At 44.9% G+C, this 21,943-nt stretch overlaps 1 protein-coding gene across 1 annotated transcript in view; it reads left to right on the top strand.

The window, feature by feature from the left end:
- SLC9A4 (solute carrier family 9 member A4) overlaps positions 1-21,511 on the top strand; it is a 68,804-nt gene extending 47,293 nt beyond the window's left edge. Inside the window, exons 7-15 of the mRNA XM_036262459.1 lie at positions 1,348-1,418; positions 2,595-2,756; positions 8,710-8,806; positions 10,641-10,772; positions 11,436-11,523; positions 18,224-18,458; positions 20,685-20,764; positions 20,862-20,965; positions 21,395-21,511. Of these exons, the coding sequence (XP_036118352.1) occupies positions 1,348-1,418; positions 2,595-2,756; positions 8,710-8,806; positions 10,641-10,772; positions 11,436-11,523; positions 18,224-18,458; positions 20,685-20,764; positions 20,862-20,965; positions 21,395-21,511 (1,086 nt within the window). The remainder of the gene's footprint in view (positions 1-1,347; positions 1,419-2,594; positions 2,757-8,709; positions 8,807-10,640; positions 10,773-11,435; positions 11,524-18,223; positions 18,459-20,684; positions 20,765-20,861; positions 20,966-21,394) is intronic.
- Positions 21,512-21,943: the final 432 nt, after the last annotated feature.

Here is a 21,943-nt window from a genome sequence, read left to right as displayed (position 1 = left end):
GAATGGGCCCTTGCCAGTAGGTTGGGCCTTGGTGTAGTTATCATGCTGGAGGAGGAAGCTTTGAGGGGTCATCGACTCAGATCATTTCTCGGTTTCTCTCATCCCTGCGAGTTCATGATTCTAAAGCTGGAGAAACTGCCGAAATCCTTCAAAATCAGCCCTGAATTTGATGGCCAAAGTCACCTGAGGAAGTAAAGCAATTAAATTTCAGGGAACCCAAACCAACATTTTCTGGGTCATTCAAAAATGTTCAGCAGGTGAGGATAGGGAGCAGTGTTCTAAAACCAGTAATGCTTTAACCTAATTAAACGTTTTTGTTCTATCTTTATCCCCTTGCTCATTATTTTAAGAAGTTAGAGATTATATACCTAAGACAATAGAAATTAGGTATCCCCTAATTTATTTTTTCTCAAAAAAGTTATCATTAGTGGTAGAATGTTCATCAATTAAGTATGTCAGAATTAATTTAGTATTTTAATCTATTTAGATAATATTTGGAAGCTAGTATGAACTTTAATCACAAATTTAAAGTATATAAAGACCAATTTATACATTTTGAAAGAATCGTGCTTTTTTTCCCTAAATGCCTTTAAACAATTTTTATAAATCAAATGCAGTATGAAATATAAATACTGAGACAAAATTTTAGATAAAAAATTAGGCACATAGGAAAATTTTCTTGTTATATGTTATTATAATAGAATATCTGTAATATTATATTTTTAGGAACTGTGTAAATTGGATACTAGCTTTTTCTTTTCTTTTGCAATGAAATTAAAAGTAATGGTTAATTATTAGGCTTTATATCAGCGTGATTTCAGTAATGAGATACTCTTAGATCATTCTGGAAAAATACCATGTGGAGGAAGTGGAAAGAACCCTGTCCCATTGCAGTCGTATGCATTATTATATTTTTACTTTTTTTAAAATTTATTTTTTAAAGAGAGAGGAAGGGAGAGAGATAGAATCATGGATGTGAGAGAGAAACGTCAACTGCCCCCCTGCACGCCCCCACGGACGACCGACCCTGCGCCCCGGCATGTGTCTGCCCAGGACCTGAACTGGCGCCCTCAGTCCAGGGCACCACGGTCAGTCCTCTGAGCCACACCGGCCGTGCAGTCATGCGTGTTATTAACGAAATTTCTTGGCAGTCTTTCAATCATGAAATGAAGTTAAATCACTGTGAAAAGAATGAAGAGTTTCAGTCCCATCAACAGAATGAGAGAAAAGAGGAAATGCTGCAGGCAATCAAGGCCTCCTTTGTTTTCTGGGGTGTCTCAGATTCCCCGAGTGGCTTTTGGAATCACCGTTCCCCCAGCAGTCACTTTCCTGTGTTCGGTTTGGCAGCTGATGGATCACCTGAAGGCGGGAATTGAAGATGTGTGTGGGCAATGGAGCCACTACCAAGTGAGAGACAAGTAAGGAGCAGGGCTCCCGGGGCCTCGCATGCTAGGTTGAAGCTGAGCACAAAGCTGGAAAGAATCGGGGGGGGGGGGGGGGGAGATCAGGGGCCCGGGGGCCAGGCCACGCAAGAAGCAAGTGGGAAAGGAGAGCGACTCTCGGGGTTCCGGGCAGGGGTGCAGGGGGGTGCAGGGCGGTGCAGGCCGAGCCTGGGCAGACCCCGCAGGGTGAGCCGAGTGAACTAGCAGGCCCTGTTTAAGGGTCTCCGCTTACTCCGCGCCCTTCGGACGTCGCCTCGGGTTCGAGAGGAGTACGGGGGCTGGAGCTAGAGGGCCGAGTGGTTGGAGAGCTTGGCAGCCGAGGCCGTGGGCGTGAAGAGGGGACAGGACTGCGGAGTGTCCGGCTCTAAGGGGCAGGCAGGGAAGGGAAAGGGCGGAGGCGACCCAGAAGTAGTAGCGGGGACACTGGTGTCCATGCGGGTGTGGGGGGAGCGGGGCGCGGCCCAGCGGTGCGGGGGAAGCCACGTGGCGGGGCACAGAGGCAGTCAGCGGAGCAGGCAGACCCAGGTGTGAGCTGGCTGCAAGCGAGAATTCCTCCTCCACGCGAGGCGGCTCCGAGGGCCTCGCGCACTGCAGGTCCTCACCGACCGCGTCACACAGAAGTCAGCTGCCACCAGCATCCCGCTCAGACTCTCCGTCACCAGACCTCAGGGTGCACGCGGGCTCTCGTCGCCCCTCCCCCTTCGTTGGCAGGATTGAAAATGATCTGCAGCATAATGGGCAACACTGCTAAAACCCCAGGGCCACGCACACCTACTGGGCTTTGGCCGGACAGGCCAGTATCACTGCCAGTGCGGCTGCCACCTCTCTGGCTCCTAGACGGAGACAGGGTTCAGCAGCCTCAGCCCCTCCCCCCTGGCGTTGAGCTAGGCCGGCCTCCGTGCTTTTGTCGCGATTGCTTGTCCCTTCCTTTAGTTAACTGTCAGTGTATTCAGACCAGCGAGCCATTCCCCTTTATTTTAAAAAATGTATTAATTCTATGATTATAAAAAACGTGTTCGAAGGCTCTGAATTCCCGGGACTCTCCTGGCATTTCTCAGACTACAGTTAAGTAGTCATTGGTTTTAAGAAAAAGATGTAGTTTGGGACATGTACAGAGATTAAACATTCCCAAAATGTTGGGTTTCATTTTAGGTTCAAGAAGTTTGATCATAGATATTTACGGAAAATCCTAATTCGAAAGAACCTGCCAAAATCAAGCATTGTTTCTTTGTACAAGAAGCTGGAAATGAAACAAACTCTCGAGATGGTGGAGACGGGGATGCTAAGTCCCCTGACCTTTTCTGCGCCCCACCAGTAAGTCCTCTCTGCCTCTCCTCTAGCTTTCCGTCCCCTGTTCAAATTTGTTTTCAATTGCAGTTTGCTTTCAGTGTTACTCTGTATCAGGTGTAGAGCATGGTGGTTAGACTGTCATACACTTTACAAAGTGGTCCCCTCAATATTTCAAGTAACCCCCTGACACCCTGCATAGTGTAATATTACTGACTATATTCCTATGCTGAGCTCCACACCTCTGTGACCACTGCAAGTACCAACCTGCACTTTTGAATCCCTCACCTTTTTCACCACCCCCCAACCCCTCCCCTTGGCCACCATGGATGCGGACATCCAGTGTCAGGGTTCCCAGGGGCACTGACTCCTGGTTGTATGTAGGGTAATATGGGGAGTGGAAGAGGCACACATATGAGGTAGGGATCGTTAAAAAAAGATGATCTAAGTCTTGGCATTTTGCAGCTTGACCATGATCAACCTGTTTCACCCAATTTCTGAAAATTACTTTCCAGAAAAAGTCGCCTTCATTGGAAAGGGGGGCAGGTAACTTTATAGAATTACAGCATATTTTACAAGACTTTCTCTTTCTAATCCAAAATCTCTGCCCTTTAACCCCTGTTCATTTCATTCTGCTAATCCTACCATCGCAGTCATCCCATGAGTCATTGCTCTTCCCCTGTTGTATGAGGAGAGACTGAGTCAGCATTCTGAGATGATTGGGAGACGTTCACTTGGGCTTGGGGATGAGTGGTGGGAGCAGGAAGTGAGGTGGCTCGTGGGCTATTTTAAAAAGAAAGCTGTGTTTGTCATTGTGTCTAAGGCAAAAAATGTGTGAGATTGTGGGACTTGCCCTGAGTCTGTGTGAGACTAGCTTGGAATAGATGAGGGAGGGGACTGGCTCCCTGTAGAACAGAGGGCCTTGGGGAGTTGGTGCAGAGGCAGGGTAGGGAGGGGTAAGACATATGCAAGGCCATCATTGTAAGATGGTCCTTGAAGCATGGCACTTCTATCAGAGCACTGGGCAACCTAGCCTAAGAGCTGGTGAACTATTTGTTAAAGCTGCTTTAACTCTAGTGTTTCTCAAGAATCCCTTCACTATCATAAGAATTAATTAACACCTCTCCCAAGGTGCCCAGCTTTCTTCCAAGAAACAATGTATGAATTGAGAAAATTGATACATCGTGTTCTGTTCAGCGGGTCAAGACACTTGGTCATGAGCTTTAACGGTGTCCTCATGTTTTAAATCCAAGTTGAGAGAAGAACTAAGAATAGATGGCAATAAAATTGTGGGTGATGTCTGAGTGTTAGTTGTCACCCCTTACTTGCTACTTGAATCAAGTAAGCTACTTGCTAATGAATCAGGAACACCAGTGCCTGTCCTCCAAACCGGGAAGAAACTAAAGTAGTGGCGTCTGAGTGTGTCTCAGTGCAAGCAGGAAATGCCTCGTTTTCCAGCGACACTGTTGTTGTGGTTGATGGTTTGTCTTGGTGCTGCCATGACGCGACTTTAAGAGAGCTTTGGAAACAGAGTTGGGAATGTGTGAGCACATGTGCATTGTCTGTGCCGTGCTGAGCCATGGTAAAGCCTGAAGCAGAGGGGGAAATCAGCAATATCGATCCTGTCCTTTTCTAAAATGTTGATATTTTATTCATCATGGATGTTTCGCATTGACCTTTATTTTCTAAAGTATCGCATTCAAATCCTCCTTACCTTGACTACTGAACTGTGGGGTAGAGGCACGGTGTAGAGAGGGTGGCCTCTCCTCTTACAAGAGCCTCACTCACCTCACTGTAGGCTCAACCCTGTTCCTTAGGGTCCTGTCGTGTGAAAGCAAGCACAGTCCTGTCCTCATGGCTCTGGGTTATGACATTAATACAAACGATTATATTAATGAAGCAAAGGAAAGAACATATCATTCCACAGTCCAGGGAGCTGTGAGGGTATAAGAGGTGAAACCCACTTGGTTCCAGGTGCCTGACTTGCTCACTGAGGGAATGAAAGGGAGCCAGCCCAATGCAGGGCAGGAGGCTGGGCAGGTTCCTCACCGGTTTGCTTACTAGTTATGTGAGCACTTGGTCTAGGAATGTGGGAGCACTTATCTTTACTGAGAATCAGTCTACCCTGTGCTAAATCGTAATTTGAATCTCTGCATTACACTGCACTGGTCATGAAGAGTTGCCCCAATTTTTAAGCCAGCTTTATTGAGGTTGGGGGTGGGAGGCTTCTGTTGAGTCAACTATTTTTTTCAGAGAGTTTTAAGACGGACTCAAGATTAGCAAGAGAGCCTTATAGGTGAAAGAGAAGTGTTTTTCCATCTATTGCCTAAACTGGGGTGGAGAGCAGAACTTTTAAACTTATATGTAATTCAAGTTTAGTAGTTGAACTGCATTTATTTGATCTCATCAGAAATATGTAGGACGCCAAGCAAAAAGGAATTCCTCTCCTAAGATCAAAGCAGCCAATTTCTTAATAAACAAACCTTCATACAATAATAGGAAAAAGAAGTGTGTATTCAACTCACTTTTTGTTATTCTGTATAAAATGAAAACAACAAAATGCACATATATTTTTTCTTTAGAAGTTTAAGCAATTGTTCTACAAGAGGCTTAGATTTGCAAAGTCTGTGACCTTCAGGGGCACCTCCACCAAAACTTGTCCATGGCCCAGGGTCAATGATGTTGACTCCATAAAATTTTGTTAGGGTGACAGGCATTGTTTTATTTAAACCTCAAAACAACCCTATGGAATGGGTAGGGTATGTACTTGAATTGTTATTTTAAGTATGAAGCATCTCATTTATCAGTGACTAGTGAGCTCTTAGAAATATTAGAGGACAGAGGTTGATTAAAACTGTGGAAGCTTTAAAAAATATTTGGTTAATATTTTAGAGATACTGAAATATTTATAAATGTATAGGCACGGAAAACTACAACTATACAACTTCAAAATATTACATGTAAAAACTCCCAAAAAATTGTAACATGTCATTTATAGAAAGTACACATTTATTATAGTTTAAAAATGTTTGATCACCTACTGACAGGTATACATTTACCTGTATGTATTCTTACACACAGTCTCTGGAGTGAAGGTCCGATGCCGATCGTTCCAACGGAACACGGTGCTGCGGGACTGGCCTCCCTCCGCCACCCGCACTCATCCTCAGTGGTGGTTATCTCGGTGACCTTCTCAAGAGTCACCCCAATAAATGTGATGGAAAATCTAGACATTCAGCAATGACACTGTGGAAGAGTTGTGGGCACTGTTCACTCAGCGAGCGTGGCCTCCGTGTCTTAGCATGTGTTTCCCATGGATCTCATGTGTGAAGCTATTGAAACAGCATGGATTCTTCTAAATGAATCAGGACATAATATTTGATTTGGGGGAATTAATATTATGGCATGAATATAGCATCCATCATACTTTATATTTATACTGTTTGGCATTGAAGCTTCCTTTATAGTATTATAGCATCTCATTTTTTAAAAAGGTTACGAGACATGAACCTTTTATCCTGACATATCTAGAGTCACCTTCCCGTTTGATTTTGATAGCCATGACCTTTCCACAGGGCTTGTATTTAAGGGGACAGAGATTTCTTTTAGGGACAATGAGTGAAGATTCAAGTGACACAGGTCTTTCAGTGTATAATTTTCCTTTTTTGACCAAGAAATTGTTGACATTTCACTTTTCTAAGAATTGTATCTTCCCTGTGCTGATGACATGATTACTTCAGAGGTGGTTCTGCTAATTGAGTGGCATGTAGAAAACTCCAGATGTGACCCCGCCCGGGTAAGAGCTCATCTGAATGACTTCACAGCTGCAGCTCCTCGTGCGGCCGTGAGGGCTGATGCCTTTGGGAGGCCTGCTGCACAGCCCGCCAGAGCTGACGTGTGACTCAGTTTGCCCTTCCTACAGGGGCCAGGTCAGAGCTACTGCTGCCTGAGGTTCACATTTCCTTTACCAGTGGTTTCTCCTGGTGGCTGTTTTATTGCACATGCAGACAGTGAGACTGTGATTTGCTGTTTTTTCTGCTTAGCAATGGATTACTTCCATGATAATGAAAGAATGTGTTCAGATTGTGGGAATGTGTGGGTATGTCTAAATCAGAATACATTTTATTTGAAGGTCATTTAAATAGTTAAGTTGAAATGCCCTTATAATAATGTTCAGTTCAACAAGAGTGGTAACTGAATATCAATAGTGTTGGCATTTGTATCACTAAGATACGGAAACTCTGATTTCAATGCTATGTTGAAAGAGTATTAGTCAGTGTACAGATATTGCTAAGTAAACCCTGACATACTGTGATATCCAGTATTCAAGTGCTTAAAAATCTTTCACCAAGTATACAGTACTTACAGAATGTCCTTGCTATTTAGGGCTATATTACTACCAATGCTTGGGAAAAGTACTTTAAAAGTGGCCTGTGTGAATACTGGTAACTGCTCATCTCTGTGATCAATTATCAAGCAGGTATTAGCACAACAGTACCCTATGTATTCAGAAGAGCTGCGGTTAGAGAAAAAAAATAAAGTCAAAGCTCTGTAAGGGCCCAAGATGTTAAGTTAGGTAATAGTATTAGAAGATGGGTTTAATTTATTTAGTTCTCTCTTGTTTGTTCTTATGTCTACAGTGAACATACATTACTGATGCAATGGTAATAGAAATTACCTCCACTAAATTCAAAGGACTGAAATAAAATACATCTGTCAATGCAAATTCTGCACATAACAGTGGCATGACTTTGAAATCCTGAGGACAGTTGTGCATTGACTGCTAACCTGGGCATGACTTGGTTTTTGAACCCTTTCAGGGGAGGGGGTGTTGAGGGAACTCATGATGAAGGAAAATGTGGGGAGTGGTCAGTGTGGAGGCAGTGAGCTGTGAATTGTTTCCAGAATCTCACAGTTTTGTGTCTCCGAAAGGGGCTGGCTTGGTCATGGTGAAAATGCTCTTATTGTCCTTATAAAATATGATACGAGTTTCTTACAATATTCTTTAACTGAAGACAAAGTCTCTAAAGGAACAATCCCAAGGCAGATGTATTCATAAAGGTGCTCATCAAATTTTAGTACCGTTAGCTTGATGCTACTCAAAGTGTGCCCTGCGGAGACTGCCGTCCATGAGCTGGTGGTCTACGGTAGGTACAGACCTGATCGAGTCAGCCTAGCCTTATTTCTGTTGAATCCAGTGGAAAAAAAAAAAGTTTGTTTTGCACTTTATGGTATTTAAAACAATTATTTTCTAATAATTGACTTTTATTGTATTTTACAAACATGTTTGATCATAGCAGATATGAAGGGAATAAACTGGTTTGTTACCAACTTGAACCCTCTTTTTTATTTTTATTTGTGTGTGTGTGTGTGTGTGTGTGTGTGGTACGTGCCCCTAGCAGGAACTGAACCCGGGACTCTCCGGTCCGCAGGCCAACGCTCAACCACTGAACCAAACTGGCCAGGGCTGAACCCTCTTTTTTAAAATGAGTAATGTTTTCCACATAAAAGGTAAAAGCAAAGAAATATATATATATATAGTTTTTTTTTAATCCTCACCCAAGGACATTTTTCCATTTTTTATTCAGATAGAGTGGGGGGGGGGAGAGAGAGAGAGAGAGAGAGAGAGAGACATCGGCGTGAAAGGGACACACCAAGTGGCTGCCTCCTGCACAATCCAACCAGGGCCGGGGACAAAGCGCAAGCGAGGTACATGCCCTTAGCCGGAACCGAACCCAGATTTCTCTGGACCACAGGCCAACACTCTAACTACTGAGCCAAACCGGCCAGGGTAAAACTATATTTTTAAAATTTAAGCCTGGACACACACACTGACATTTCACAGGGGCTTCGTACACAACAGGAAAGACTGTGCAAACAGGGCCTGGACCTTGGAGCTCCCACGGGTACACCAATAGCTCCATGGAGCTCTTGCCACGACGGAAAAATGATGTTTGCCTTTCTCCAATGATGTTTGCAGGGCCCAGAGGACAGAAGGAATCAAAAGGCTTTCCCCTGAAGATGTGGAGTCCATGAGGGACATTCTGACACGCAACATGTACCAAGTTCGACAGCGGGTGTGTACAAGCCGTCCAACCTGTCCCTGGTGCCTATCCTGGGACCAGTCCTTCGGGGACCAGTTCCTGATCACACCATTGTCTCCAATGCAGCTTTTCTGTCGGATAATTTCTCCCTGCTTATTTGGGAGAACAGAAAGTGCACTGTTATGTTTCTGCTGCAAAATTGGCGCTGGTGGTATAAAAAGAAATGCAGATCTGGTTGCTGGCCCTCGGGGTCAGGCTGCCCCAGCCCTGCAGCCTGGCCTTCCCAGGACAGCCTCCCTGCCCTCCAGCAGACAAATGTGCCACAGAAACAGAGGGTCCCCAGTGACCTGTCTCAATCTGATTGACCATAATAGAGCTCAGGAAATTGAGATGTTTCCATTAGAATAGTGAAACTACAATACTGAAAGCCTTAAGAAAAAAAGGAGCTATATTAGACACATTATTTCTCAGTTTTGGAAAACGGTATGCACTTGGGAACTGGTCCAAAATGCACAAGAAGGACATTTCTTGACTCAGTGGTTGAGTCCTTCTGAAACTTTGACTTAGTCCAATGCTATGTAAACTTGTGTCCTCTATTAGGAGTTATTTTAAGTCTGAGGATTTGATTGAACTTCCTAATTCTTGAGTGTGATTATAAGTGAATTCTTTATGAGGGCCTTGGTTTTTGTGACTATGTCATAAATCATAGTCTCGAGGGGACCAAAGCTCCTCGTTTTTTCAAGCCAGAGGAGGTGTTTATCTGACCTGTTTAGGGTCACAAAACAAATACATAAACCCAGGTCTTCCAACTGCCTGTCCAGGGCTCTCTCTGTGGCTCTGCATTTGCCAGATGACACAGCGAGAGTGAACACATCTAGCTTCCTGTTTGGAAAGTTCAGTGATTAAGGGGAATATGTCATGGGTAGTCTGTGCACCTGCTGAGGAATATAGGTCAGCAGCAACTCTAGCATACTTAGAGTAAACACAACAGCTTTCAAATCATTCCAAGTGAAACTGTTTCAGTAAGATGATCACACTCTGCCTTAGCTAAATAGTTAAGAACTTCCTGGTTTAAAGAATGTGGGCTAGCTCAGTGGGGCCAGAGCCCAAAGGGTTCCTGGGCCTCAGGCTTCCCCCATGCTGATAAAGGTTGAATTTAGGGAAAGGTCCAGGCATGGAGATACAGATTCTGGGTCTAAAACGAGGTTAGCTGCCCATTATATCTTTGTGTCCCTTTATCCATCGACCCAGATCGCCACGTTTCTCCTTTGATTGGTGTGCCTCTTCAGCCTGTCCTCTGGGTTTCTACCTTCTAAGCTATGCGCCAGCCCCTGTCCTCCTCCCCCCATCGGCAGACAGGTTACGGGAGGTCGCACGGGGAGAACACAAACAATAAACAGGGGAGTTCCGGCCTCCGAGGTGGCTTCTGCCTCCACTTCTGTTACTTTGAGAGTGTGGAACTCACTAGTTCTTCCCCTTCCGTCGCTCCTTCCTCACTCCGGGGCCTACATGGCCCTGGGACTCCTCTCCTCCCCCATCCTCTCGCTCTCTGCAGATGCCACCCAGGGCCGTGTTGGACTGCTGTGTTTCCAGTGGGCGATCCACAGTGTTGAGGATGATCTCAGAAGGTGACATCCACGCCTCCACCTGGTGGTGGGTCACCGGGCCCCACACAGCATCTGGGTGTTTCTCACAGGCCTCCTCTCGGAAGAGGTCGTCTTGGGGGTCAGGAGTCACGTCAGGGCAGGGCTGGATGAGTGCAGGGTGTCTCTCTGTTCCAGGAGCCCAGTGTGACAACCGTGTGGCCTCCTGAGGTGGCAGTCGCACTGGAGATTCCTGCGGTGTTTGACGTTTCCTCTCTCTGCAGACACTGTCCTACAACAAGTACAGCCTCAAACCCCAAGCAGTTGAGGAGCAAGCTAAAGAGATACTGATCCGCCGCCGGAACACCTTCCGGGAGAGCGTGGGCAGAGGCCACAGCCTGCCGCGGGCACAGCCGGTAAGGTGGGGCCGTGGGCGCCCGAGCGCTGGGCGTCCCTGCACAGGGCCTCCTCAGGCGACTCCCACTGATGTTTAAACAAACAAACAAACAAACAAACAAACAAACAAACAAACAAACAAAACCACTGCCTTGTTGACGGAGAAATACAAAAGTAATGGGCACCTACTTAGGGATGCTTTTTGGAGGCCAAGGCCTTAGGAACCCAAGGGATCTCTGCTGTGAGTCTGGACTGGATGCCGAGGGGCCAGGTGCCTGGGGACCTCGTGGACCGGGGCCCAAGCTCTAGGGCGCTGCATCTTGCCCTGGGAGAAGTTGTTGGGGCCAAGGTGCTGGCCTTGTTTCCCTATGTGCTGTGCGCCGCGCACGGGGCCGGCAGCCAGTCGCTGCGCTAGGGATGAGGCCGGGTCTGGGGGGTCGTCCTCTCTACCCCACTCTCAGTGAGACTGTGGAGTAACTCTGCGGGTTCATAGTGGTCTAGTCTATCATGAGAAGAATGGCAAATGCAGATTGAAGGCTGAGCATTCTGTCTTTTTAAACAAAAATAACAAAGCCAGTGATGCAAGCAAGATGCCGCAGGTGAGCCTGTGCCCCCCCTGGGTCTGCACGGGAGACGTGGGATCGCGGTGGCTAACTCCGCTTTATTTCTGCTTGTCCCCGCAGCCTGGCACCAAGAACATCCGCTACCTCTCCTTCCCTTGCAGCGGCCCGCAGCCAGCCTGGGGAGCGCAGGGGCCCGCGGAGCTCACAGGTGACTGCGCGCCGGCTCCTCCTCTTCTCTGAGGGTAGACTGTGGGCTGGGGCCACAATGCAAAACCAAGAATATTAAACTTTTCTTTTCTTTATTGACTTAAGAGAGAGAAGAAAGGAGAGGGAGAGAGAGAAACATTGATGAGAGAGAACACAGATTGGCCGCCTCCTGCATGCCCCTCCCTGGGGATCAGGCCACAACCTGGGCACGTGCCCTGACCGGGAATTGAGCTGGTGACCGCTTGGTGCAGGGTCAACGCCCAACCACTGAGCCACAGCAGCCGGGCCCAAACCAAGAATATTATATAGGTACTTCTGTGACCGAAGAAAGAGAGAGAAAACAAACCATTTTATTAACTTAATTCAGAAATTTATTGGTGGTCACTGAAATTTGAATTTCATATCATTTTACTTGTCATGAAATATTCTTCTTTTAATTTTTTTTCAGCCATTTAAAATGCAACAACCATCCTTAGTTCATAAGCCATATACAAAAAGAAGTAGTATACCAAATAAAGGCCAAGGGTCATAATTTGGTGAGACTTGTCTTAGAGAAACAAAAAATGGGCACATTTTTGAAGTCACAGAATTCACCCATGGTTTAAAAATTTCTGGAATTCTCCCAAATTGGTTAAATTTTGCTAAAATAATTTAATCAAATTTACTGATTAAATTTATTGATTTAATATTTGTATACACACATACACATACATACATATATGCACACACACATATGTATATGCATGCATGTTATCAATTTAAATTTTCCTAAATTTTCAAGACTTTAAATCACATTAGAAATTCAAAAAAACTAAATACATAAAATTTTAGAATTAAAATTTTATTTATTTTCTTTAAATCCTCACCCGAGGATATTTTTCTATTTACAGTGATACCTCGGTTCTCGAACGCCTCGGTTTTTGACCAAATCGGGATTCGAGAAACTTTTGTCTCGGAATCCGAACAAATATTTGGAACTCGAACTTCCGAGATGAGCCGAGTTGAGCCGAATGGCGTTCATTCGGCCCAGCGCGCCTTGCTCGCGTCATCAGTGTGAGTGCAGAGAGAGAGTCACGCTTTGTGGAGTCACGCTTTCCTATTGGTTTCATTGCTTCGGTTCTCGAACAATTCGGTTCTCGACCGTCCTCCTGGAACGAATTATGTTCGAGAACCGAGGTATCACTGTATCTTCAGACAGAGTGGGAGGGAGGAAGGGAGAGAGAGAAAGAAAGAGGAGAGAGAAAGGGAGAGAGAGAAAAACATCGATGTGAGAGGGACACATCGGCTGGTTGCCACCAGCATCACCCCAACCAGGGCTGGGGATGAACCATAAACGAAGTACATGCCCTTGACTGAAATCGAACCCAAGACTCATTAGTCCACCAGCCAACGCTCTACTGCTGAGCCAAACCAGCCAGGGCTAGAATTAAATATTTAATGAGTAAGTATATTATTCTTTAAATTTAAGCATTTTTTTCTGATTTAAAAACTTGCTTGGTATAAAAGCAAAATCAAATAGTATAGAAAAGCAAAAAAAGAAAGTTAAAAGTACATAAAAATCCAAAGCCCAGATATAATCACTATAGAATGTTTTGGTAGGAATCTTTCTATAATTCTCTCTACAGTAGCCTGATCTCTACCCTACCCATACCTGATACAAAACCAAAACCAAAATCACAAACACACTAGCGTCATAGTCTACCTAAAAATCTTGTTTTATAACTTTTATAATTTGTCTAGTTTACTCAACCATATGTTGTGAACATATGTCCATGTCAATAAATATGAACTTTTTGATCATTTTTAATGAATTAAGAATCAATTATATAAAAGCAACATGGCTTATTTAGCTAAATTCTTATTGACAAATATTTTAAATATTTCCAATTTTTAATGAATATAAGCAATGATTTATAATAAGTGCCTTGCAGGGTGTCTGGGGGGAAAAAGGAGAAACATCTGTAACAAAAATAAATTAATTAATAAAGGACAAATGGAAAATAAATAAATATTGAGCTACATCAAGTTTTAAAAAAATAAATAAGTGGTTTGGATCATTTGAGATTGATTTTTGCACAAATAAGCAATTATTTCCTTAGTACTTTTTCCTGGAAGTGAAATATTTAAGTCAAAAATTATATATATTTAAATTTATGTACACCAACAGGTCTGTGAGAAAGGTAATTTCTGAACACTTTTCAGTCACTGGGCTATTGTCAAACCCTTGAGTGATCTATGATATGACAGGATAAATTTAATTTTCATGTGTATCATTTTATTATTAGTGCAGTTGAACATCTCATAATTTTAGAGCCAACTGTCTTCTTTTGAGGAATTTTCTGTTTCTTCTTTTGTCTAAAATTTGTTGTTAATGATTTTTCCTCATTTCATATTTATCTTTTAGTTTTTAGACATGCTTGCCATTCAGATTCTGATGAATCAAATCTGCTTGATCTTCTACAGGAAAATTAGAAAACGATTTACCCAATATTTTTCATCTAGAACTTTAATAGTTTGACTTTCTCACAAAAATGTCAAATCACCTGGGATTTACCTTTGTGCAGATTAAGCTACTGTTTCTCAATGGCCATGTCCTGCCCTCCGCGTGTCCTTTAGGGTGAAGCCCACCTTTGCTCTGCTCCAGGCATTCGTCCCGAGAGAGTTTGGGACTCTGACTTCTGTGTCATTGGTCTAGTCCTCTCTCCTCAGATCAGTGTGTGACAGTGTCCTCCACTCCACTACAAAAGCGAACAAGAGGGTGCACAGTGGATTGCTTTTAAACCTCCCACTGTGACCCACCGGCCTGCCTGCGCTGTCAGAGTGAACAGAAGACGTGCACGTCTCACCGTCTCCGTGTGGGACGAGCATCAGTATCACGAGCTATGGTAGCAGAAAATAGCTCCCGAGAATGAATGTACGCACAGTGCTAAGCATTTACACCACCACAGCAGCGTGTTCGAGGCATACTGCACCTCACAGAGCACTTCTTCCAGACGTGGGGTTGTGAACAGCAGGAACTGTTTCCATTATTCACCAGATTATCAGGCAAAAGATCTTACACTTTTTTTTTTTATCCTCAAGGGAGGACATTTTTCCATTTTTTGTTCAGATAGAGTGGGAGGGAGAGAGGAGGAGGAGAGAGAGAGAGAGAAACATTGATGTGAAAGGGACACATCGAGTGGCTGCCACCCACACGACCCCAACCAGGGCCGGGGACAGACTGCAACCGAGGTACATGCCCTTAGCGGGAACCGAACCCGGGTCTCTCTGGACCACAGGCCAACGCTCTAACCACTGAGCAACTGGCCAAGGCAGATCTTATCCTTTGATAGATGCCCTAAAAGGCATCTCACTCATAGTTTCAGTAAAAATCATAGAGTCCCAGGAAAATATTTATAGGACTTACACGAGGAAAACAAAACTGCACTTCTCTGTGCTGTCATTTCCTCTCCGTGAAGGGAGAGCGTCGGCACTTCCCACGGACAAAAGCGTTGTCCTGACACGAAGCCCATCAGTACACAAAAAGCTCTCAGCACGGCGCCTGGAACCAGCTGAGCGTGCAATAGTATTTGCTATTATTATTTTACTGTCGAGAGATAGCAAAGAAGACTTGACCTGGGCAGACAGAGGTGTTTTGGAAGGAACACGGCCCGTCAGAAATGTCAGTTCTCCATGAATTGACCTAGAAATGAAATGAAGTCTTTCTCCCAATGATCTTTTTTCTTTCAAATGTGCTCAACTAGTTCTAATTTCATCAACTGAGTGAAAAGAGTGGTAAACCTAGAAATCTGACGAGGAAAAGTAATGAAGTGGGACTTATCTTTAATATGTTTTAAAGAATTATAATAATAATCATGGAGAGACTGAGATAGTCCTCAATGTGTATCTGGGCATAACTGCTTCAACCCGTGAAGTCTTTCTGCGCCAGACGTAGTCAGGAACCGGCCAGAGGGGCTGGAGGGCAGAGCAGAGGGGCTGTCCACCCAGCAGGAGCCCTGACCGGCGGCTGTGCCTGGGAAGCCCCTTCCTCCCTGGCTGTCCCTTTGCCCTCGAGAGGCAGAACACCACTTACTCTAGATGTCTGGAGCTTGCCGCAGCTTGAGGAGTCTCCACACTCGCTCCCAGGCTCCTGTGCCCTTGGGTTCACTCGATGTTGCAAGTACAGAGGTCCCCCTGGACACCCTCCTAGCCTGAGACTGCTGAAACCCCGTGGGTTGGGGAGATGAAAACGTCCTGTATCTGGAGGGGGGGATGTTCGTGCAACAGTGTGAACGTACTAGGCCCACAGCACTGTACACTTAAAATGATTACAATGAAAAACGTGGCTAAAATGCTAAGTTTTCCGCTATGTGTACTTTACTGAAACAAAACTAAGGCAGGAGAAGGGTGTGGGGGAAGCGGTGCGCCTCGGGTCTGGGCGGCCCTGCTTGTTCCGCTCCGCCCTGCCCTGCGCAGAAGCACTTCCCGTTTCTCCTTCTCTCTGCCCCCCGGGGGCATGTCCAGAAGACGCGGCTCGGGGGCAGGGGGCAGATAAAAGAACAGATGTTCAAATTTACTGCTGAGGTGTCCGCTGACCTCTCCCTGGACTGTGCGGCCTGGGCGCCGGCCTGGAAGAGACTGCGCCGTGGACAGAGCACAGGCCGCGCCTCCGCCCCCTTCGTCCGCCTCCAGCGCGCGGCCTTCTTCCGCCCTGGGCGGATCTAATGACTTACCTGCTAGTCACTTGCCCAAGCCTCTTCCTAGTGCATAGAACCCACTTTTCAATTTTTTTTATTTTAAAAAATTTACTTTAATTGTGGTAAAATACATATCACATAAAATTTACCATCTTAGCCATTTAAAAATTTTAATTAAATTTATTCAGGTGACATTGGTTAATGAGATTATATGGGTCGCAAGGGTACTTTTTAATAACAGAAAGTGGTCAGGAAATAGAATAATGTATGCTCAGAAGTGGAACAAACATTACGGAACAGGGTCTTTTAGGATTTTGTGATGTCCCGTATCCTAAGCACATTTAACCTACAGGGATTTTGTTTTTTGTTTTGCTTCAAAGGAGGAAGAAGAAAATGGGAGAAAGGACCTACTCTCAGATTTAAATAAAAGGTCTTAAAATATCTAAATTCTCAGGAGAATATGTAAAGAGAAAATAATTGTGTGAGGTTAAAATTTTGAGGAAATGAGAATGAGAGATTGTGAAAAATATTCCTTCAAGGATGTTGCACACTGGATGTCCTGAGTATGGTGGAGCTATTTGGAAGTCACCCAAGAGGGGACATCACATAGATTCCCAGGGGTGTCCCTCCTTTCATGATGCGGCTCTCCTGACCCACCCATGACATGTAAGCAGGAGACAGCGGTGCAGCTGGGCAGGCTCTGCTCAGACTCCAATTCTGTCTTCCTTGTATGATGCTGAAAGTCATTTAACCTCTGGAAAACTTCACCTATGAAATGAGCATCATAATTTTTCTCATCACAAAACGTTATGATGAGCAGTAAATGATGGAATAGATGTGGAATGATTAGCATAGTGACAGACACATACTAAGTTTCCAATAAATGGACTTTATCCTCATTATCATTGCCACTGTGTGCCAGCCACTATCTGTTCATCTTCTTGCCTCTTTGAAATAAGAGCATATAGTTGTAGCTGTGTTGCCACACACGGCCCTCCACTGTGCCCACACCCTATCCCTGTTTCTGCAAAGTTAGCTAGTGCAAGGTTGAAAGGGAAGAAACTCCGATTTAATGACTTCTGGTAGCCACTGATTAAAAAACAAACCTAGATAAAAATAGCATTTTCGTATCACAGTGCCAAGCCTTCAGTTTAGCATTGGTCTTTGACAACACAAAGCATCTTTGTGCTGTAGGGACAACTGTTCTGATTTTGTAAAAAACCCTCCCTGCCTGGCCCGTGTGGCTCAGTGGTTGAGTGTCAACCCATGCACCAAGAGGTCACCTGTTCAATCCCGGGTCAGGGCACATGCCCAGGTTGTGGGCCTGATCCCCAGTGGGGGGCATGCAGGAGGCGGCCAATCGATGTTCTCTCTCATTGATTTTTCTCTCTCTCCCTCCCCCTACCTCTCTCTCTAAACTACTCTCAATAAAGAAAAAAACAATTTTAATTTAAAAAAAGAAAGAAAGAAAAACACTCCCACCCTACCTGGAGGATACATGCTTTTTGTACATTTCCATTTATTGGTAACACTGCACATATAGCTTCTCAGTTGATCCTTGAACGACAAAGGTTTGAACTGCATGGGTCCAGTTATATGTGGGCTTTTAAAATAACTATGTGCAGGGCTGTGAGTGTATTTTCTCTTCCTTATGACTTTCTTAATGACATTTTATTTTCTCTAGCTCACTTATTATAAGACTACAGTTTTGAAAATACATGTAACACTCAAAATACATGTTAATCAACTGCTCATATTATCTGTAAGGCTCTGAGTCAAGTTTGGGGGGAGTCAAACGTTGTACATGGATTCTGACGGTGCAGGGAGGTGGAGCCCCTAATTCCCATGTTGTCCAAGGGTCACCCGCATTCCCTCTCCCACTGGGGTAGCAAACGCACAAAGTGAAAGTCCTGCCACCAGGAACGAGGTGTTAGAGCCGGAGGACGGCGCTCTCCCCGCCCCTGCCCTCCGACGTCGTCTCTGGGTCGCCGGCCTGGCTCTCACCTCCTTGTCCTGCTCCCCCAGATGCGGACAGCAGTGACTCGGAGCTCTCGTCCATCATGTCCCGCGCACACCCTCGAGCAAGATCGCTTCGAGAGAGGCAGCTGGCTCCGCAGATAATCAGCATGAAGAGTGTGAACAGAGGAGGGAAGCCACCCAACTCTGGCTACCAAAGAAGTGCGAGCCAAGAGGAGCACGTGGGCGGAGGCGGCAGGGCGGCCTCAGGGCCCAAAGGGCGGTTTCACCCCGTGGACGAGGAGTGCGGGCCCGGAGAGGGGTCCGGGCAGCCCGCTGAGCACAGGCGCGCACGGGACCATCACAGGTGCCACAGCCCTCTGCTCCAGAGGAAATAGTTCCCTGCTCGTTTCTGTGCTTCCGGGGAGCCCTGTTGCGGTGGAAGAAGCATGTTTAGGGTTCCGAAGAAAACTATTGCGTCTACTTTTTTTGAAGCTGTTGGACATGCATCTGTAAGAAGCAGGGACTGTTTTGAAGGACTGGGACCACTGAGTTGCAGGCTGTGCCGTATAGTTAGCTGGTGTGCTTTGTAGGCAATTCCCTGTGAGTGACAGTCATTTATCACCCCAGAAATGATTCACTAAGAATTTCTAAGAGCGCGTAATCCATTTAATTTATTGAGATACAATGTGATTGGTAATTCACCTTCACAATATGCATGTGCAACTTATAATCAAGGTAGACCTAAGAAGAGCCCCAGAAATATCCTGACCCAACCCCGTGAGGTTACAAATGAGGACATTTTGCCCAAGGTCACATGTCTTCACAAGTTAAATGACCTCTGTCCCAAGGGAATGCATTTGATTTCGATATGCACTATTCAATAATTATACTTATGGGGAGAGGTAAAATTTGTCATAACATGGCTACATTTAATCAACAGCAACAATAGACAGATGTGATACAAACTAAAGAACTAATCTGCAAACAATGAGCTTGTCTATTTTATAGTTAGAATACTTATTTTTAAAACAAATATTAGAAACAAAATAGCCATAATCAGGCTTTAAAAAGCAATGACATGTACAACAGGTATTTATTAAATGTGTATTTGTAGAATGTGATATTTTGCCCTAACCATTGAAACTATTTCCAATTTAATTTTCCATCTTCATTGTCCCCAAACTTGACCTTGAACCTCACACTCTAGCTCACTAACTTTGCTAGGTAACTTTATGTTTTCTCCCTCTTTCCATTCTCTTTCTCTTCTCTCTCTTCTGGCCACCAATAGATTGAACATTTATTAAGTATTATTTATTGTGCCAAATGGCTAATCTATAATAATCAATTAACCATAATGCCCTTTATTGTTGCTATTTTTGACATCTCTAATCATCCCCAACTGATTGACTCCTATACATCTTTAAAGGTCATGATCCAATTCACCCAGCTCCCTAGACCTGCCTTGGACCCCTTAATTAGAAGTGATCAAGTGATCCCCTTCCTCCTTGGTGCCCCTACCCCACTCTGCTATGTCAGGAAAATTGCCTGAGAATGACACATGTGTTTGTGTGTCCACTTCTATGGCCCATGGCCTAAAGGTCGGAGAGGACAGTTTATTCATTTTTAACTTCATCCATTTATCAATTGTGTCTTTTATCTCTTGGCTTTACATCTTCTCTATTTGCTTTAGCTTTTTTGTTGTTGTTATTATTATAGTACCTCACACATGGTGGATTATCTATAAATGAAGTGATGATGATATTTTGGAGCTAGAAAATACATTAGAGAAGATGTCAGGCATTCCTGTTTTCTAGGTGACAAAAATGAAGTCTTGAGAAACATCCTGGTGCCAATTTAGGGTCTGCTCTGCCTTGAAAGATGTGGGCTTGTTCTGTAGATGGGTGGCGTTGACTGATGGAAACTATGTGACTTCCTAAGGATTTGTGGTTTGTGAACGGCGTTCACTCAGCTTCCTGCAACAGTGGTAGAAATGGCAACAAAGGAGCCGCTCTGTCTTTCTTCTTCTGAACCTAAAATATAAGACTGCTTCCAAGTTGTCTAAATATTTGGATTTTAATAAGATTTCATACTACCACATAACACAATCGGCCCCGAGGGATAGAAGCACACATAAAACCCAGGGATCTCTGAGTTTTTCTTTTCTTTTGAACAAAGCAGCAGTCAAAGCCACAGAAAAAAAACTATGGCCCTGGAGAGGGCGTCAGTGAGTCATCATCCTTAAACTACAGATGGAGATACAGAGACAGAGCGTCACCAGAAAGCACCTTTTCAAATCCCTATGCAAAGCTGATTGTTGAGAGGCAGAGCGTGCCTATGTCCCTTACTGAACTTTCCACTTAACACCAGAAATCCAAATTGTGAGGGCTCCTTCCCAGAGCAGGGATCACGGTCCACGGACCGGTGGGAGTCTTCAAACTGACTGATTTTCTCGGAGAGGCCGGTTGCATCTGGGAGCCGGGTGATGGGGTTTAGTGAGCAGACTGGAACCGTCTCCTTTAACTGGTAGAGCCTTCATGGAGTTGCTTTCCCTGAGGCCTTTGTTCACCTGGACATGTCTGCGAAGCAGCCCTGGAGCTCTTGCTAAAGGTGAGGCAGGCTGAGGGCCGAGGTCTGGCAGCTCCGGGACCTGCAGAGCTCACGGCGGAAGGGCCTGTTGAGCATTTGCGACTGTTTCGGAATGCAGTGTGCTCTGTCTTCCTTCCTCGTGACTCGCGGATCGGTCAGGGTAAAACAGGTGCCGAGGAAGGCTTGCGGGTGTTGCTTTCGCGCAATGAGGTTTTCGAGCAGGTAACACCCAGTTCAGCAGAGAACGTTTCCTCTGGAGTGTGAAAGATCTGTTCTTCCTCCCTGCTGGCTCAGGGAGGGCTGCACTCCTAGGGGTGTTCTCCTAGGCCTGGCTGCTGGTCCACTCAGCAGTCCGCCTGCTCTGCCCCTGGCAGAATTTCCACTTAGATCTGCAACCTAAAAATATCGGACACAGACCCACAATGTTTTAATTTTTCTCCATAAGTTTGTTGTTTGTTTTGTCCCCCCCCCCCCCCCCCCCCCCCCGATTTATCTTGCTAGGCTGAATGGTTTTGTGTTGCCATGAATTCTGGAGTTGAGTAAAATAGCATTTCCTTGTATTAATCCTACACAGAGGCTTTCCACCTCAAGGTTTTTCACATGTTTTCTGGTGTTTGGGATGCGGTAAATGTTCTTACTCATCTTCCCCAGCCTAGATGTGATGCCATGGGCACCGTTCTTATCTTTGATCAGTTGCTAAAGGAGAAACCCTGGCCACTGGCTGCAGAGGGGATCCGCTATGACAGTGTCCCCTGGACACTTTATTAAGCTTCCTTCATGCACTTCTCTTGCTCATGAAGGCCATACACTTCTGTGTTTCTCTTCTCGAAAATGTAAAAGGCCACGGGAGGTGGGGTTAGAATTACCTGAATTCAGTGATAGAATTACCATTACTATATAACAGGTGACAACTATGGCAGGTGTGTGGCAGAACTTAGGTCTTCAGGTTAGAGTGTTGGTTTCATCCTGCAGGGATGCCCCCAGAAGCCTCCTCACCTGTCTGGATACCTGCCGCTCAGATCATTTCGGGTGTAAAATCAATATCATTAGTTCAGAGCTCATCCTCTGAAGTCAGACCACTTGTAGCTGTAGGATCTTGGACAACTTAATTACCTTCCCTAAGCTGAAATTTACCGATGAATATTCTAAGGTATTCATAAAATGATAGTAAGGATAAAATAATGATACATAAAATCCTTA

This window comes from Molossus molossus, unplaced genomic scaffold, assembly GCF_014108415.1.
Source record: "Molossus molossus isolate mMolMol1 unplaced genomic scaffold, mMolMol1.p scaffold_m16_p_15, whole genome shotgun sequence".
NCBI classification, from domain to species: Eukaryota; Metazoa; Chordata; class Mammalia; order Chiroptera; family Molossidae; genus Molossus; species Molossus molossus.
This window is presented reverse-complemented; position numbering and strand designations above follow the sequence as displayed.